This window comes from Dictyostelium purpureum (assembly GCF_000190715.1).
Source record: "Dictyostelium purpureum unplaced genomic scaffold DICPUscaffold_129, whole genome shotgun sequence".
Classification (NCBI taxonomy): domain Eukaryota; phylum Evosea; class Eumycetozoa; order Dictyosteliales; family Dictyosteliaceae; genus Dictyostelium; species Dictyostelium purpureum.
In genome coordinates this window covers 24,932-43,912 of record NW_003519466.1, presented here as the reverse complement: position 1 = coordinate 43,912, position 18,981 = coordinate 24,932, and the positions used below count along the sequence as shown (strand labels likewise).

General features: G+C 23.0%; 8 protein-coding genes across 8 annotated transcripts; 6 read left to right on the top strand and 2 right to left on the bottom strand.

Moving 5' to 3' along the window:
- Window positions 1-1,292: 1,292 nt before the first annotated feature.
- DICPUDRAFT_152527 (uncharacterized protein) lies at window positions 1,293-2,860 on the top strand (the record flags this gene model as incomplete). The annotated part of the gene is made up of 3 exons (XM_003288264.1): window positions 1,293-1,525; window positions 1,592-2,509; window positions 2,593-2,860. The coding sequence occupies 3 exons, from the start codon at window positions 1,293-1,295 to the stop codon at window positions 2,858-2,860; spliced, it is 1,419 nt and encodes a 472-aa protein (XP_003288312.1).
- Window positions 2,861-3,472: 612 nt separating this feature from the next.
- On the top strand, window positions 3,473-4,268 carry DICPUDRAFT_79109 (uncharacterized protein; the record flags this gene model as incomplete). The annotated part of the gene is made up of 3 exons (XM_003288263.1): window positions 3,473-3,837; window positions 3,950-4,108; window positions 4,175-4,268. 3 exons carry the CDS (start codon window positions 3,473-3,475, stop codon window positions 4,266-4,268), a joined length of 618 nt encoding a protein of 205 aa, XP_003288311.1.
- A 25-nt stretch (window positions 4,269-4,293) lies between these two features.
- On the bottom strand, window positions 4,294-5,963 carry DICPUDRAFT_72456 (uncharacterized protein). The gene is made up of 3 exons (XM_003288249.1): window positions 5,835-5,963; window positions 4,560-5,508; window positions 4,294-4,475 (listed from the first exon to the last, which is right to left on the bottom strand). Exons 2-3 carry the CDS (start codon window positions 5,169-5,171, stop codon window positions 4,455-4,457), a joined length of 633 nt encoding a protein of 210 aa, XP_003288297.1. The 5' UTR covers window positions 5,172-5,508; window positions 5,835-5,963; the 3' UTR covers window positions 4,294-4,454.
- A 637-nt stretch (window positions 5,964-6,600) lies between these two features.
- DICPUDRAFT_79107 (uncharacterized protein) lies at window positions 6,601-7,527 on the top strand (the record flags this gene model as incomplete). The annotated part of the gene is made up of 1 exon (XM_003288262.1): window positions 6,601-7,527. The coding sequence occupies one exon, from the start codon at window positions 6,601-6,603 to the stop codon at window positions 7,525-7,527; it is 927 nt and encodes a 308-aa protein (XP_003288310.1).
- Window positions 7,528-8,034: 507 nt separating this feature from the next.
- Window positions 8,035-8,640, bottom strand: DICPUDRAFT_33846 (uncharacterized protein; the record flags this gene model as incomplete). The annotated part of the gene is made up of 1 exon (XM_003288248.1): window positions 8,035-8,640. One exon carries the CDS (start codon window positions 8,638-8,640, stop codon window positions 8,035-8,037), a length of 606 nt encoding a protein of 201 aa, XP_003288296.1.
- Window positions 8,641-9,786: 1,146 nt separating this feature from the next.
- On the top strand, window positions 9,787-13,161 carry DICPUDRAFT_97979 (uncharacterized protein; the record flags this gene model as incomplete). Its single annotated transcript, XM_003288261.1, has 3 exons — window positions 9,787-12,609; window positions 12,675-12,720; window positions 12,796-13,161. 3 exons carry the CDS (start codon window positions 9,787-9,789, stop codon window positions 12,879-12,881), a joined length of 2,955 nt encoding a protein of 984 aa, XP_003288309.1. The 3' UTR covers window positions 12,882-13,161.
- Window positions 13,162-13,683: 522 nt separating this feature from the next.
- On the top strand, window positions 13,684-16,106 carry DICPUDRAFT_152520 (uncharacterized protein; the record flags this gene model as incomplete). The annotated part of the gene is made up of 3 exons (XM_003288260.1): window positions 13,684-14,091; window positions 14,154-14,540; window positions 14,604-16,106. The coding sequence occupies 3 exons, from the start codon at window positions 13,684-13,686 to the stop codon at window positions 16,104-16,106; spliced, it is 2,298 nt and encodes a 765-aa protein (XP_003288308.1).
- Window positions 16,107-16,612: 506 nt separating this feature from the next.
- DICPUDRAFT_152519 (uncharacterized protein) lies at window positions 16,613-18,051 on the top strand (the record flags this gene model as incomplete). The annotated part of the gene is made up of 4 exons (XM_003288259.1): window positions 16,613-16,784; window positions 16,844-17,274; window positions 17,331-17,720; window positions 17,782-18,051. The coding sequence occupies 4 exons, from the start codon at window positions 16,613-16,615 to the stop codon at window positions 18,049-18,051; spliced, it is 1,263 nt and encodes a 420-aa protein (XP_003288307.1).
- Window positions 18,052-18,981: the final 930 nt, after the last annotated feature.

Here is an 18,981-nt window from a genome sequence, read left to right as displayed (position 1 = left end):
TTTTTTTTAATTTTATATATTTTTTAAAAAAAAATTTTTCGAAAAATATTAAACTGTCTTTTGGTTGCGGAGTGGAACGAAGTGTAATAAATTTTCAAATCCTGTTATAAAATAAAAAAACTATTATAACTCTGTTTATATTTCTTTTTTTTTTAACATTATTTTTTTATTTTATTTTTTTTTTCAAATTCTTTTTTTTTTATAAAAAAAATTCTTTTTACTTTTTTTTTTTTTTTTTTTTTTTTTTTTATTTTCTTCAAATATTAATTAATAAATATTAAATTATTACTTTAGTTATTTTTTTCGATACTTGAAAAAAAACCGTTTTTTAATAAAATTTGATATATTTTATTGATCAATAAAATAATATTAATAATATATATATTTCGACATCAATAATCAATTATCAGTAATCAAATCATTATTTTTTTAAATCTATTATAAAATTGATAATTAAATTTAGTTATTGGTGGTTCGCTTTTTAAAAAATAATTTTAAAAATCAAACACACACTATATATAAACAAAAAACTTTAATTTTAATTCATAGTATTCCACGCTTACACATACACACGAAATAAATAAATAAATAAATAAAAAATAAAGCCAAAATTTAAATAAACCACATTCACACACATACATACAGATATTAAAAAAAGTAATAAGATTTAATAAATTTATATTATCTATTTTTTATTATAAAATAAATAGTGTTATAATTAAAAAAATTTAATAAGGTAATAATAATTTTATTTTATTTATTGCTTATTTACTACAATTAGTTCGATAATAATAAAAAAGAATAAAAAAGAATAAGATATAAATAATAATAATAATAAAAATAATAATAATAATAATTTATATAAAACAATAATATAATAAAGTTAAATTTATTATTTATTATTTTTAATAACTTAAAAATAATAGTTTAAATTTTTATTTTTATTTTTTTTTATTTTTAATTTAATTTTTTTTTTTTTTTAAAAAAATAGAAAATAAAAAATAAGAATTTTATATTTTTGTTTATTTTTTGTGTGGGAACCAACATATATTGTATTTAATAAAGAATTCCTTTAGTGAAAAAGGAAGTTCTTTATAGTAAATAATCCCACTCAAAACTCAATAATAATAACATTAAAAAAAGCAGCATAATAGCAATAATATTTAAAAAAAAAAAAAAAAAAAATAACGACATATTTACCGATTTTACATAAAATAATAATAATAAATAAAAATATAGTATATACATAATAATAATAATAATAATAATAGCAATATAAATAAAATAAAAAAATGATATCAGTTCTACAATTAAAAATTATATCGACAACGGTATTGTTTGTAATGTCATTACTTGGAGGTATAGCACCATATTGGATGAAAAACTTAAAGAATAGCGCAAGATATTTATCATGGAGTAATGCATTTGGTGGAGGTGTTTTCTTTGGGGCAGGTATGTTACATCTTTTTGCAACTGCCGATGAAGAAATGCAGCCTTATATTAAAAAATTCGAATATCCATTAGCGTAAGTAGTAATAGTAGTTTTTATTTATTTTATTTTCTTTTTACTAATTTCAATTTTATATTATAGCGCACTTTGTTTATGTGGTGGGTTCTTATTCACCTTATTTTTAGAGTTGTTTATAAACGCAATGTTTATGAATAGCACAATATTTAATGAATTACATGGTCACGGCCATAGTAGTCACCATGCACATGAAAAGGAAAAGCACGGTGTTAATATTCAAGATGAGCAACACCACCATTCATATATCAATAACAACATCAGCATTGATAACCATAGTAATAATAATAATAATAATAATAATAGTAATAGTATTTTAGTAAATAATATTGATCAAAATCACAGAGTTATAGCAATTGAGCCAGATGAGAGACAAAAGCTTTTAGGATCAAATGATATTAATCAAAATTATGATGGTGTTAATGGTGATTTTATAGATAAAGGTGGCAACACTGTATTACCAGCACAGATCCAACCAGCACAAATTATTAATAATGGCAGACAACCAAAATCACACAACAAAAGTTTAAGCTATAGATTTCCACAGGAACCATCACCACAACAAGAAGAAGATGAAATTATTATAGATTATGAAGAGGAAGAAGTATTTTCCTTCATTCCTGATTCTAAAACTAGGGGCAATGGGTCAACAGAAAATGTAAATAGAAAAAATAGTTTAAAAAAGAGTCACCATCACCACTACGAGGATAACAATTCAGTCTCAATAGTCCCTGAAACTATCAACAACAAACCAGTAATCTCAAAAGAAGACAAAATTACTGCATCAAAAAAAGCTAGAAATCTATTATTACCATTCCTTTTAGTTATCGCACTTTCAATTCACTCTTTGTTTGAAGGTCTAGCAATGGGTATTCAATCATCTGAAGGACACGTCATCGATATTTTAATTGCAATTTTTGCTCACAAAATTTTAGCTTCCTTTGCATTAGGCGTTAGCACAATTACTTCAGCAGATGAAAAACCGTATGTATATTTTAGTGTTTTAATTCATCCATATCCAGCATTTTTTTTTAATAATATTAATTAATTTTTTTTATTTTATTTAGATCATTTTTAAAATTATTTTTATTGATTTTAATATTTTCATTAACTTCCCCCCTTGGATCAGTTATTGGTATGGTTGTTAGTAGCGAAGTTGCTGAATCATTAGCACCATCAATTTTACAAGGTATTGCAAGTGGTACTTTTCTTTATGTTGCCGTTGTAGAAGTCATTCCAAAAGAATTGGGTCATGATAGCGAAGATGTTTTAATTAAATCAATTTTATTATTTTTAGGTTTTGCTTTTATGGGTGTAGTTGCAATTTGGGTTTAAAATTGTAATTCATAAAATAATTTGTAACAATAATAATAATAATAATAATATAATAATAAATAATAATATAAATAATATAGACAATAATATAAATACCTTTAATCCGAATTGGACAAAAAGAATAATCGATAAATTAAAAAAAAAAAAAATCAAAAAAAAAAAAAAAAAAAAAAAAAAAAAAAAAAAAAAAATTATTATTAAAATAAGGTTTCCGGGGGCTGTTTTTTTTTTTTTTTTATTTGGGTAAGGTATTGGAGGTTAAAGGGAGGGGTTTTAAATAGGGAAAAAAAAATATAAAAAGGGGCCTTTTTGAATATTAACTTAAAAAACCCATTTTTTCTCATTATTAAAGCCATTCAATAGTAATAACCTATACTATTTTTCCTCAATAAAAAACAAAAACAAAACTGTATATAAAAATTTGTATTTTAATCAAAAAAAAAAATGTAATTTCTATTTTTATTTTCTGTGTTATTATCTGGTTAAATATTCCCTCTCTAATTTTTTTTTTTTTTTTTTTTTTAATTTTTTTAAAAATTATTTTTTCATTTTCAAAATTATTTTTTTTATTTGATATAAATAATAATAATATTAATAATAATCAAATAAATAATGATGGATAATGAATATAATACTCAACTAGATAACGATGAAAATAATCTATTAAATAAATTAAAAACTATATGGATAAATGAAAAATTTGCACCAAATCTATTAGATTATCAAAATGAAATCATCAGCAATGTTATGGAAAAAATAGAAGAAAAAGAAGCATTATGTACAGAGGGTATTCAAAATAAGAGTCATCAGTTCACTGCAGATATTTACGAAATGGAAATTGAAAGATTAAAATATATAGTAAAATGTTATTTAAGATTAAGGATTAAAAAAATTGATCAGTTTTACACATCAGTTTTAAAAGAAAGTCAATCAAACACTGAATTATTATCACAACACGAATTAAAATATACTGAAAGGTACATTATTAAATACTCAACAGCAGATTTGAATAATAATAATATTTATCAATCTATTAAAATAAATATTAATTTATATTATTAATCGATGTAAAATTATATAAATATATAGGTATAAATCATATATGGACGAATATTTTAAAAAAACAATACTATCATCTCTTCATAAAGATCATTCAACAATGAGTCCAGATCACTATTTAGAACCACAATTAAATACATGGGTTTTTTGTAAACCAAAGGAAAATTTAGGTGAATATTTAATCGACGAGTAAGTTATTTTTATAAAAGAAAATAAATACACCCATTACTAATATATTTTTACAAATATCCACAGAGATACCATCGATTTTAAAAAGACATCAATTTATTTTGTAAAATATAGACCAATTAAAGATTTAGTACAGGCTGGAAGAATGGATTTAATTTAAATAAAAATAATAAAAAAGAATATTTATAAAAGAATTTTACATTAGTTTATTTTATGTTTTATATTATTTTATTCTATATATAATCTATATATGTGTGTATGGATGTAATGATTGTTTTTGTTATTGTTTATTATTTAATTAAAATAACAGTTTTTATTTTTTATTTTTTATAATATTAAATTATTTTTATGGACTACATTTGAGAACCTAAAGAAAAAGAAGAAAAAAATTTAATCAATTAGTATATTTTTTAAATAGTATTGTATATAATAATGTTTTTTAATGACTTACTTCAATTGTACCAGCGGTTTTACCAATACCAATTCTCTTTTTATTAACTAAACGAATTTCTTTCATAACTTGCATTTCACGGAGTGAAGTAACACTTTTACCAATGAGATCATGAGCACCACCATTATCGTAATCCCAACATTCAATTTTAATTGGTCTTTCTAAATTACCACCACAAAGAGTGTGGAGACCAATGGTGAATGGTTGCCAAACTGGATTTTGATTATCTCTGATAGTTTCAGTTCTGTGAACAACAGCCCATTGAGCAGTACTACCACCTTTAGCTTTACCACTGTAGCTAACGCTCTTTTTGCCAACATATAATGGATTTCTTGGAACAGAGATTGTAACGAATGGATCTGATTTTGAGAAAACATCTTTTCTATCTAATCTTGAACCTTTGATGTGAAGGGTATATGGTACATCAGCAACTGTAGTAATACCAACAGCGACTGGGGTTACACCAACGGCAACTGGTTGAACACCATAAGCACCATAGGCAACTGGTGGTGTTGGGGTTGGATAGGCACCATATGGTTGTGGTGGATAACCTCCAGCTGCATAGCTTGATGTTTGATATTGGCCATAGGATGAATAGGCACCACTATTCATACCTGGATATTGTTGTGGTGGGTATTGTTGTGGTGGATATTGTTGTGTTGGTGGAGCTGCAAATTGTTGTGGTGGTAATTGTCCACCATATTGACTATATGATTGTTGTTGATTATATTGGCTGTATTGTTGTTGTTGTTGTTGTTGTTGACCATATTGTTGTTGTGGTGGGTATTGACCTGGATTTTGTGAACCATATTGACCTGGTTGTGATTGATAACTGCCATATTGACCTGGAGCTTGTCCATATTGACCTGGTTGTGGTGATGCTTTATTTAAATCGGTTGGAGCACCATATTGACCCGGTTGTGAGTATTGTCCTGGATATTGTGACATTCTTTAAATATTATTTTATTATTATTTTTATTTAAAAAAAAAAAAAGTTTTTATTAATTATATTATCAAAAAATAAATAATTGGTGTGTGTTGGTGTGTGTTTATTATAATACAAAAAAAAAAAAAAAAAAAATTTAATTATAAATTATATATACAAAGAAAAAAAAACAAAGTTATCAATTCTATTTATTATTATTATTTAAATAAAAAAAAAATATATAATCCAGTGTTTTTTATTATTAAATTTTTAAAATAAAACAATTTTTTTTTTTGTTTTTTTTTTTTTTTTTTTTTTTAAAAAAATAATTGTGTGTAGTGGGTATGTACCTTTTTGTGTAAATGTATCTCTATTTAATAAGTAAATAAAAAAAAAATAAAAAAATTTGTTAAAAATTTTTTTTTTTTTTTTTCCTATTTTTTTTTCTTTTTTTTTTTTAATTTCAAAAAAAAAAAAATCTAAATTTTTTTGACATGTTTTAATTTTTTTTTACTTTTTTTTCTATTTATTTGTTTAATATTTTCATAACACCATATTTAAAACAACTTTATCATCGATTTATTTTTTTTTTATTTTAATTTTTTCATTGATATTGGTTTTTATTGTCCATTTTAAAATTCATTTATTTTATTTGTGTATTTTTTATTTATTCAAAAATTTAGATTTTTTTTTTAAAAATTCAGTTGGTATTATCTACATTATTCTGTGCAAGGATAAGGATATTAATTTTATAAACACAAAAAAAAAAAATAAAAAAATAAAAAAATAAAAAAAATAAAATAATAATAAGTAACAAAAAAATAAAAAAATAAAAAATAAAAAAAGAAAAAAAAGAAAAAGATTATTTGTAAAAAAAAAAAAAAACTATAAAAAAATATGCATATTTTATATTTTTGGAATAAGATCATGATGGTTCTTTTTGAAATTCTTTTTTTATTTTTTTTTAAATATTTATTAATTTAATTTGTTTGGAAACCAATATTTTCCCATTATAACAACCAAATTGAAAAAAATCAAATTTAAATTATTTTTTTTTAAAATTTAAAAAAAAATCGAATTTTTTTTTTTATTAATCATTTTTATTTAAAACATAGCATGGAACTAAATATTATACATAATAGTTTTGAAATAGAAACTTTATCAGGTCGTAGAATTAACATTGAACAAAATCAAAGAAATGAAACAATTGCAAGTGTAAAAAAGAGAATTTCAACTATTTACGAAAATGATGGAGAGATTGGTAACGATGGCCATTTTTATTTATTACATTCAAATGGCAAACAATTAAACGATGATGATTTAATAAATGAATCATTAATCAATAATAGCAAAGAAAGAATTTTAGTTCGTCGTAATAGATACAGTTGTTTTATCGAGCATATGATCAATGAACATGTATCCAAGCCATGGTTAAAATGGGTATCAAGGGTTTTATGTGTTTGCTTTTCAATGCTTTTGATAGCAGCATTTGCTCAAATTTCATTTTATTTACCACATGCCAGAAACGTACCGGTCACATTACAAACCCTAGGAATTTTCATAATCTCATCACTATTGGGTTGGAAGATGGGTGTCTCAACTATAGTTCTTTATTTGTTATGCGGTTTAGCTGGTGCTCCATTCTTTACAAATCAAGGTCATGGTGTTGCATATATGAATGGAAGTACCAGTGGTTATCTATATGGGTTCATCGTCGCTGCATTTGTTGTTGGTTATGCATCAGAACTTGGTAGTGATAGGGTTTATTTTTTTAATTGGAAATCAACATTATTATCAATGATTATTGGTAATGTCGTTATCTATATTGTAGGTATTCCAGTTTTGGCAAGTAAAATAGGTTGGTCTAGTTCAATTAAATTTGGTTTGGTACCATTTTTAGTCGGTGATACTCTAAAAATTATTATAGCAACAGTCGTAATACCTTCAATTTGGAAATTAATTGCTTATCTTTCAAATAGAAATATAATTATCAAATCCCAAATTCCTTTAGATTTTCTATCATCAAATGAACAAAATAAATAAAATAATCTAAAATAATTAATTGAAAATAAATAATATTTTTTAAAAAAAAAATTTGGTTTTTTTAACAAATATCAGTTTTATATTAAAATTCTAAATCTAAGATTTTTTCTATTTGTATCGGCATTCAACATTATATTTTCATTAATGACTCTTTAGCATAGTGGTTATTGTACTCGTCTCCAATGTGAGAAAACAGCAGAAAGCGGGGGGTCGGGCGTTCAACTCGCCCAAGGGTCAATCTTTTGGAAGAGTATATCTTCCTTGTGATTTTATCTTCCTGGTTAATGGTGTATCAAAGGAAAATTTTACAGATTTTCCGAATGGTAATTCCATGAAGGTCTGACAATTAATTTAAATCATTGGTTTTAATAAAAACATAATATTATAAAAAAATTAAAAAAAAAAAAAAAACTCAAAGATATCAAAATTTGACATAATTTTTTTAAAAAAAAATATAAAATTTTACATTAAAGAATACAATTTTTATTTAAATACAAATTACAAAAATTAAACTAAATTGATTTTAATGGTGTTTGAGTAGTCTGGTTTCTTTTTAATAGATACTGTTAAAAGACCATTGGTATAGTTTGAAGATATTGAGTTTAGATCTAAAGTGTAAAGTATTTTAGTTAAATCAATATATCTCTTAAAGTGGCCGGATGTTCTTTCGATGATATACTTCTTTTTAGTTTCTGATTTGGGTTCTTCGGTAGCAACAGGGGTAGAGGAGATATTAGTGGAAGCAACGGTTTTTTTAATAGAAGGGTCACCTTCTTCAAACTCTTCAATTGTTGGTAAATCATTGGACTCTGTATTTGAGATGTTTGAAGATGGCAAAGAGGAAGTGGTTGTTGAAACAGTGGAGGTTGTGCTATTTGAAGATGCCTTTTTCTTTTCACCTTGGATTACTAAAATTGATTCTTTAATTTCGATATCAATATCATTTTTATCAACGCCGGCTAACTCAACTTCGATGGTAATACTATCATTGGTTTCGGCAACATCTAATGGTGGTAAAAAGTTAATTGATTTTGTTTTGTTTTTTGGGCATTGGGATTGTTTACAATTTGCATTTAAATGTTGGTTTAATAAGATATCAAAAATTGTGGCCATTTTTATATTTATATTTAATTTTATTTGAATTTATTTGAATTTATTTAAATTTATTTATTTGATTGGAATGATTTAATGAAAATAATAAAAAAAAAAAAACCTTTTTATACATTTTTTTTTTTATTGTTTTTTTTTTTAATTTAATTATTTTTATATTATTTAATTGTTTTTTTCTTTTAAAAATCTTTGAATCGAATAGTTTTAATATGAGTCAAGGATGAATAAGTATTTTGTCATTTATTATTATTTTAAAAGAAGCTTTGCATAATTATTATCCAAAATTCTATAAAAAGAAAATATTCACTTAAATTTCATTTTAATATAGGTGAAAACTCAAAGAAATTCAAAAAATAACTTACCCGATAATTTTAATTCCTCTTTATCCATTTAATATCTTTTAAAATTAAAATTTAAAAAATTTAAAAAATAAAATTAAAAATAAAATTAAAAAAAAAAAATTAAAAAAAAAAAAAAAAATTAATTATAATATATATAATTAATTGTTTATTAAACTAAAAATGAAATATAGTGTTGAATTGTGATTTTATCTAACACACACAATAATTTTTTGTTTAATATTTATAAAATTATTTAATTAAAATAAACAATCATTTTCTTTTCTTTTTTTTTTTGATATTGTAACATTTAAAGTATTTTAAATTTCATTTTTGAAAAGATTTAAATTTTAAAAAAAAAAAAAAAAAAAAATTTTAAAAAATATAAAAAAAGAAAAAATAATTTCCCATTGGAGACAACTTTTAATTATAAAAGGTAAAATATTTTGAATTGAAAAATGAAAAGAATAAAATAAATTAAAAAAAAATATTTTTATTTTTTTATTTTTTTTTATTTTTTTTTTATTTTAAAAAACCATATAAAATTCAATCACAACAAATACAACTACCTAAATAAACAAATAAAAATAAATATTTATAATAATTTCTAATATCAAGATAAATAAAAAAAAAATAAAAATAAAATTAAAATTATTAATTTTTAACCCTTTTTTTTAAAATTTTTTTATTTTTTTTATTTTTTTTCCAAAATATAAATATTTAATTATAATTTTTTTTTCCAAAATAAATAACAAATAACTATTAAAAAAAATATCATTATTTTTTTTTCATATTTTTTTTTTAAAAAGACATGAGTTTACAATTCGACTCATCTCCAATAAATGATACAACAATAAACACGACAACAACAACAACAAACAAACCCACAGATAATAGTCCAAATAATCATATAGTATCAATATTAATTGACAATAAAAATAAAATTCTACAAGATGTTAATCAATTGTTTAAACAGTTTGATATTAATAATACAATAGTTATCCATAGTTCAGCATTAATAGAAAATATAGATAGCTTAGATAAACAATTTGAAAGAGCATTTGAAAATACAAGATTACAAGATTGTGATACAGCAAACAATTTGATTATATTGGGATACATTGGACTACCAACGCAAACAGGAGAGTTGGAGAGTGCAGATATAGATTTTTTAACAAAATGTTTATCACAGTTTCAATTATCAATCGAGGCTAGATCAAAAAGAATTCATGGTATTGTTGTTTGCACAAATTCACCATCACCTGGTATTATACATACAAGAAGAATAGAAAGAATATTAGCTAGTAAATTACAAGGTAGTTTTTGGTGTGTTTCAGATGCTCCACCCAGAAACACAGAATCATTTCAACAAATTTTGAGTTTAATTTTCCCAAATAATAAACTATTACCAATAACTAGTCAACAATATAAGCAAAAACAAGAACAAAAACGGGACCAACAACAAGAACAACAGCAAGAACAACAGCAAGAACAACAGCAACAACAAATAACAATCCCTTCACCACCTGAACAACCTCAATTTCAAAATGAACAACAACAATTACAACAACAAACAGAACTTTATCAATATCCCAAAAAACAACAACATTTACAACAATCTAAATATACTCATCCATCTTTATCTCCACCTCAATCATATTATTATCAACAATATCATAAACAACAAGGTTCACCAATAACTAATCAAACATATAATAATTCATTATTAAATAATAATAATAATAATAATAATAATAATAATAATAATAATAATAATAATAATAATAATAATAATAATAATAATAATAATAATAATAATAATGTTAATAATAATATCCACAGTTATTTCAATACTGAACAAATTAATTCAGAACAAAATAAGAATGATGATCATTACATTGTTACAAAATTATCATCAGCATCACCAACCAACAGCAATAATAGTTTAAATACTTCAACAGTACAAACAACTACATCCACAATAGCTACAGCCAATACAACACCACCCAAAAACGAAGAAGTTAAACCAGCAAAAAGTTATAATGAAAGATTATTAACAAATCAACAAAGAAAATTTTCTATTCAATCACCAAAATTATTAGAGGATTTGGATTTAAAATCATATTTACCTTCATCAGCATCAGCATCAGCTTCATCGTTATCAAACTCAACATCATCTTATAATTCATCATCACCACCAACACCTGGCAATATTAATAATAATGGTTTCAATCCTCTATCAAACAGTACAGGAAGTAATTTTAGTAATAATACAATCAATTCATTAACACCTCAGGCATCACCATCACCATCATTATTAATATCGAATAAGCTTTCAGATATATCTTTATTACTAAATGATAATAATAATTTAAATAATAGTGGTAGTAGTATAAATATCGGGTTAAATTTAAATAATAGTATTGGTGAAACTAATAATAGTATATATAATAGTATAATAAATAGTAATTCAATAACCACCACTACTTCTAAATTTAATAATGGTATTAATAATATAAATATAAATATTAATATAAACAATGGTAATATTAATAATAATAATCTTAACAATAGTAATAGTATTAAAAATAATTATTTATTTAATAATAATAATAATAATAATCAAGGAAATAGTAATATAAACAATATAAACAATAATAATAGTAGTAATACAAACAATACAAGTAGCAGTGATACAGAAAATAGTAGATCACCAATATTTTCATCCCCACCAATCCAAATGGAGGAGTCACCAAAAATTGTACCAATTAGTGGTAATGCAAATAGTTCAAGCGAAATGTTATCAGAGGATAATGATGGTAATAATAATGTACATAAAAAAGTTAAAAAGAATATAAAGTTTAAAATGTTTGATGGTGTTTCATATTTTAAAAGACCACTGCATCAAGATATTGATGTTGATTATTTATCAGATGAAGATTATGACGATGATGACGATACATCATCAACATTAAGTTCATCAAGTAACAGTACAAATACCAGTGCAAATAGTGGTTCAGCTCTAAACACTAGTGGTAATAGTGTGGGTATTAGCGGTATTTATGTTGGCAGTAGACTATTGAAAAGATCATCATTACCATCCCTTAATAAAATTGATCATATTAAAAAACAATTGTTATCAAACACATATAGAAATGGAAATACTTCACAATTAACATTTAATTCGACAAAATTAGATAGCTACAACCTATTAAATAATAATATTACAAGTAATACTATTGGTTCCAATAATATAAATACTAATGTTATAAATGGATCTACCTCTCCTACAAACAATAATAATAACAATAATAATAATATCAGTAATAATGTTTCATACACACCAAATTATAATTATAGCTCAAACCATACTGGCCCAGATGTAATGGTTGTTGAAGATAACGATATGAATGCAGGATTTTTATTAAAGCTATTAGAGAAGTTTGGGGTTATTAATAAAAGATGCATATGGGTTACAGATGGTCTTCAAGCTGTTCAACATTATAAATCTTCAAATATACCATTTAGATTGATTTTAATGGATTTATTTATGCCAATAATGGATGGCTACGAAGCAACAAATATCATTAGGCAAATTGAAGGTGGCCATAGACACACACCAATAGTTACAGTTGTAAGTAAAAATTATTATTTTAAAAAACTAAAATTTTTTATTAATATTAATTGTTTTTAAAATAGACTGCTAATGTAACCAAAGGTGCCAAAGAAAAATGTTTATCAAGTGGTATGTAAAGTTTATGATTAATATTTTTGTTTCCTTATTATTAACAATATTATTTTTTGGTTTTTTTTTATTCAGGTTTTGACGATTATATAGCTAAACCAATCAGGGCAGAGGAATTAAAAAATGTAGTCGATAGATATGTTCACCTATTGAATATATAAAACTGGGATCACTACTTAAATATTTATTATAATAACTTGTACATATAAATAATAATAGACCACATTCACACACATTGTTTATTTAACCATTTAATTTATTCAAAACTAAAACAAATTGTATATATAAATAGTAGTTGGGTTTAATTATTTGGTATTTCTTCCATTTTTTTTTTTTTTTATGTTTCCTTTGGTCAAAGTGTGTTGTGTTTGAATGTGGGTTTTATAAATATAGTAAAAAAAATAAAATAATAAAAAAATTGGGATTATGGGGGAATAAAATAATTTTTTTAAGATATACTATTCTTTAAAATTTCATTGTGTCAATTTCTTTTTAAAATTGTGTGTGTGGTAGCTTTTTTTTTTTTAAAAAACAACACACCACAAAATAATATTAAAATATTTTCATAATTTTTATAAAAAACCTTTTTTTAAAACATAATTTGTAATAATTTTTTTTTTATAAAAATATATATTAAAGATTGTAATTTTAGTTGTATAATATTTGTAATAATAATAAATAAAATAAAAATAGTTTTCAATATTAATTTAGAATGAAAAAATTTTTGTTCTTAATTTTAATATTATTTGTATTATTTAATGATAATGTAATAGCATCTATCTCATCTACAAAAAAAAATTCAGTTCTTTTGCCTTTATATGGCAGAAATATAAATAAATATGATGGAAAGTCAAATAAAAATGTTATTTATAATCAAAAAGGTAAATATCTACCTTATTATAATTTTTTTTAAAAAAAACAAATACTAATATTTTATATTTAGAAAAAAGCTATTCAATTAAAATGAAAGGTGATATTGTTCAAATTTTAACTAGTATTAATGTTGGTGGTGTTTCACAAGAGGTTATTGTCGACACTGGTTCTGTATTATTAGTTGTGCCATCTACACTTTGTAACTCGTGTCAGCAACCATTGCCACACTATCATCCATCATCAAAAATTGAATATATGGGTTGCGACTCTGGCGAGTGTAAAGAGATGGGTAATTCCTGTATAGAATTTAAATCAAACGGAATTAAAGTATGCGGAAATCAGGTTCGTTATCTTCAAAATACAGAAATCATTACAATTCTAGTTCAAGATACCTTTAGTTTTACAAATGATACAGGTGACGTTTTAGCTACATTTGGCTCAATCGTTTCAAATAAAGGTCGTTCATTAGAACATGGTATTATTGGGTTAGGTAAAACTGTAAGTAGTATATTATAAAGAATTGGCATCTCTTATGTTATATTAATAAAATTTTTTTATAGTGCGATGGTTGTAGAAAATCTCCAATTGAAACTATTTTTGAAAAAACAAACATTTCAAGAATTTTTTCAATGTGGTTAGATGCTAATTATCAAGGAACTTTGCTTTTGGGTGATATTGATCCACAGTTTTCAAATTCTATTACTTATACACCAATGTTAACAATTGAAGAGTCTCATTATGGGGTTTTGTTAAGCAATGCCGGAATTTATGATAAAATTACAGAAACTAAAATGATACTAACCTCAAAAGATTTTGGTGAGGTAATTATTGACTCGGGTACATCTGAAGCATTAATAGATACAAGAGCATATTATAAAATTAAAAACTTCCTTCAAAAAGATTGTAAACCAGGTTTATGTGGTCAAAATAGTTTGCTTGAAGGTTATGTAAGTAGTTTAATAGTTGTTTTATTTTAGATTTATACTAATACTCTTGTTGTTAATATTTAGTGTTATAACTATCCAACCAATTATTTTAATATATTCCCAACTATCCATATAGAAATGCTAGGTGGAGCAACAATGGAAGTAGAACCAAAAAGTTATATTACCTCATCATATATTAATGGAATTAGATATCGTTGCTTTGGTATTAAACCATCTCCATTAAAAGGAAAATCAATTATCGGGTTATCTTGGTTAAGAGATAATTATATAGTATTTGATACAGAACATAATAGAATGGGATTTGCCAAAAAGCTAGTTGACCAATTTAACTCATCAAGTGACTCGTTTGATTTTAGCGAATTTACAAGAGAACAGCAAAATAACAATGATGGTGATGATGATGAAGATGACATTGAATTCTCCTCAAGTTATGAAGGTGGTGACGACTCTAAAGAGTTAAAGCCAAGATTCAACGACAAGAAATATGTAGTTAAAATAAGTGACAATGATTTATTAGTTGAAGAATTACAATCACAGCTTGATGATTATAATAGAATGTTAATTAATGACAATCTTTCAATGAAGCAAGCAAAGCAAATTTTAAATTCAAGAAAGAAAATAATTAAAAAACTTAGTGAATTAAAATCAAATCAAGAAAATAATGAAGAGGAAATTCAACAACAGAAAGAAACCTATCAATATGAAGAACAACTAGATCAAATTAGCAATAATAACCATATTATAAATAACAATATCAACAATAATAATAAAAATAGTAATAATAAACATAAAAGACTTGAATTTCAAGAGCCAAAACAAAGAAAATTAAGAGAATGGTTTAATAAAAAAGAAGGTAAAATCTATTCAACAATTTATAAACCAAAATACTCCAATGAATTATTAGAAGATAAAAAAAATAATAACTATAACAACATTGACAATAATAAACAAAATCAATGCTTAGTTTTAGATAATGAAAAAATATTTAATAACGGAAATAAAACTTCAGAATTATTATCAAAAAGGCCAAACCAAAATGATACAAGATCTCACCCAATTGTATTAAAGTATGACCCAGAGACAAAAAGAAAAAGTAACATTCCGGTTAATTACAGTAATGTCGGTTTAAAAAGTAATAAAAAAAATTTGAAATATAAGCTACCAAGAAATATAGTCCCATATTACAAAAATACCAACAACACCTTACTCAGTAGAGTAACAAAAAAATCAAATGAAGGTTATTCAATTCAGTCAGAAAATGTTTGCATTTTTGATTTCATACAAAAAAAAGAATTTGAATGGATAGATAATAATGGTAAATCATATATACTATGGGAGTCAACCATCGTAAATCATTCACAAACAAGCATCAATAAATTTATTCTCTCAACAATGGATAATGTTCAATATACAATTGGTATGACCCGTAGCGTTTTAGACCAAACCACAACAATTATTAGTTTACCCAGTAATCAAACTATTCCACCCAATTCTTCTTATCGTTGGATTTATACCTCAAATTTAAAAAATTCTTTAAGCTTTTCAGTAGAATGCGGATTACAATAATAAATTTAAATTATTAGATAAAAAAAAAAACAAATAAATAAAAAAACAAATAATTAAAAATTTTAATTAAATTATTTATTATCTACAGAATTCTATTATCGTTTATTTATTTTATATTAATAATCTAAAGAAAAAAATAAAAAAATATAAAAAAAATAAAAATATAAAATTTGATTAAAATAATCATATTTCCAAAATCCTTTTTTTTTCAAATAATCTCACGTGTAATTAAAACATTCATTAGCAGTTTTTTTAGATTTTTTAATACCTTCACACTTTTTTGTATACCTTTAAATATTTTTTGAATTAAAAAAAAATAAATATGCTAATTCATATTTAATGAAATAAAATTTGATAATTTTGAGGGGTATTATAACAAGAAATACAATATTATAAAAATTTTAATTATAATTTAAATACCGAAAAAGGAAAAATAGAAAATAAAAAATATAAATAGATTTTTTTTTAACTTAAAATTATTTTATATATTTGGGAAATAAAATACAATGAAGCTACTATTATGTTTAATATTATTATTAGTGATTTCTTTCAGAAACGAATGTGTCTATGGAAAAACAAATTCTATAAAGCTTCCAATATATGGTGAAAAAATTAACAATTATAAATATAACAATTTAAATGAAAAAACAGATAAAAAACAAATAAATAAAAAAAATGGTATTTAAATATATATAAATATTAGTATTTATGTATTTATTAATAATTGATTTTAATAGGTAGAAATAAATTTATTAAACTGGATGGAGATGTATCGCAACTCTATACAAATGTTTGCGTTGGTGGTGTGAACCAAAAGGTTATAGTTGATACAGGTTCAGTATTACTAGTAGTTCCATCAGTATACTGTAATAATTGTGAACAAAAAAATCCATATTATGCACCATCACCATTTGTAGATTTTATAGAGTGTAATGAAGAATGTAGTTTTTTAGGAAATACTTGTGTTGATATTCCCAATGAGTCTGGAATTTCAAATGTTTGTGGATTTCGTGAACAGTATTTACAAGGAACTGAAATTTTTACTTTATTTGTAACAGATACATTTAGTTTTACTAATAAAACTGATGAGTTATATACAACCTTTAATGCAATAATTAATGTAGAGGGAAAAGAAATGAAATATGGTGTGTTAGGGTTAGGTAAAATGGTAATTATTATATATATTGTATTATAAATATGACTGATGATTAATTTAGTTATTAGTGTAAAGGATGCAGAAGATCACCAACTGAAACAATACTTGATAGTTTGAATCTACCTAGAATATTTTCGATATCTTTTGATCAAGACTACAAGGGTTCTCTAATTTTAGGTGATATAGATCCAATTTACCTTAGTGATATCAAATACACACCTATGATTTCATATGATGATTATCATTATGCAGTTCAAATTAGTAGATTTACAATGAAAGGTAACAATTCACCTTATAATTTAGAATTAAAATCTAAAGATTTTGGTCAAGTCACCATTGATTCAGGATCAACTGTAACATATTTAAATCCTTTAGCTTTTAAAAAAATCAGAGAGTATTTACAAAAATTCTGTAAACCTGGTATGTGTGGTGATGAAAATAGTTTTATTGAAGGAACTGTATGTATTTGATTTAATATCATTATTAATTTTATTTATTATTAATATATACTTTATTTAGTGCTACAACTATCCAGATGAATATTTTAATACTTTCCCAACCATTCATATAGAAATGAATGGAGGTGCTGTTATTGATATTGAAGCCAAAAACTACATTACCCATACTAATCATAATGGGGTAAATCTTCGTTGTTTTGGTATCAAACAAGCATCATCTTATGGTAAATCTATTGTTGGTATACCATGGTTAAGAGATCAATATGTTGCATTTGATAACCAAAATGATAGAATTGGTTTTGCTAAAGTAAAAATTGATGATATAAAATAAATAAAAAAAAAAACTAAAAATTTAAAAAATAATTAAAAAAAAAAAAAAAAAAATAAACAAAACTTTTTTATTTATTAAATCTCTTAAACCCCCACTTATGTGTACATGTTTTCATACTTTAAATAATTAAAAAAAAAAAATATAAAAAAATATAAAAAAAAAAATAACACTCTATAACCCACCGTTTATTCGGGGAAATTGTTATATATCACAAAATAAAATTATCAATAACTTTAATAAAAAAACAACTATAAATAATTTTTTTTTTAAATTTTATCTTTAATAAAGCTTGGATCGTGATTTATTTTAAAAATAAATAAATCTTTTTTAAAATAATTATAATTTTAAGGAATATAAGGGTGACATATCAATTATAATAACTATTTTATATATTTTTATAAATTTTATTATTTATTGTAAATTGTGATCATGAAAGTCTCCATTATAAAATTATTGTAAATATTAATAATATTTTAAACTTTTATTAAATTGATTTTTTTTGTGTTAATGTTTTGAACGAATGAAAAAATTATATAAATAATTATATTAGTATTAATTAATCAAAATTATTAATTCTGTGAATTGATGCTAGCATTGTGTTTAATTAAAATTATTTATAGCATAAACACAAGTTACAAAAATTATTTCTTTAAATTTAAATAAATAAATATAAAAATAAATTTAAATTTTTTTTAACCCCACTTTAATATTATAGTTATATAAATATATTCGTAATATTTTAACACAAATAAATAATACCCTAAATAGAATTATATAAATTTGGTAATTTTAATTTTACCTTTCGCTGGTATATAAACACCTATAACTAAAACAAAATAATAATAATAAAGCTTTGTAATTTCATTGAAACAAAAAATATTTTTAAATTATTTATTTAAAAAAATAAAAATGAAAAAAAAATGAACAAAA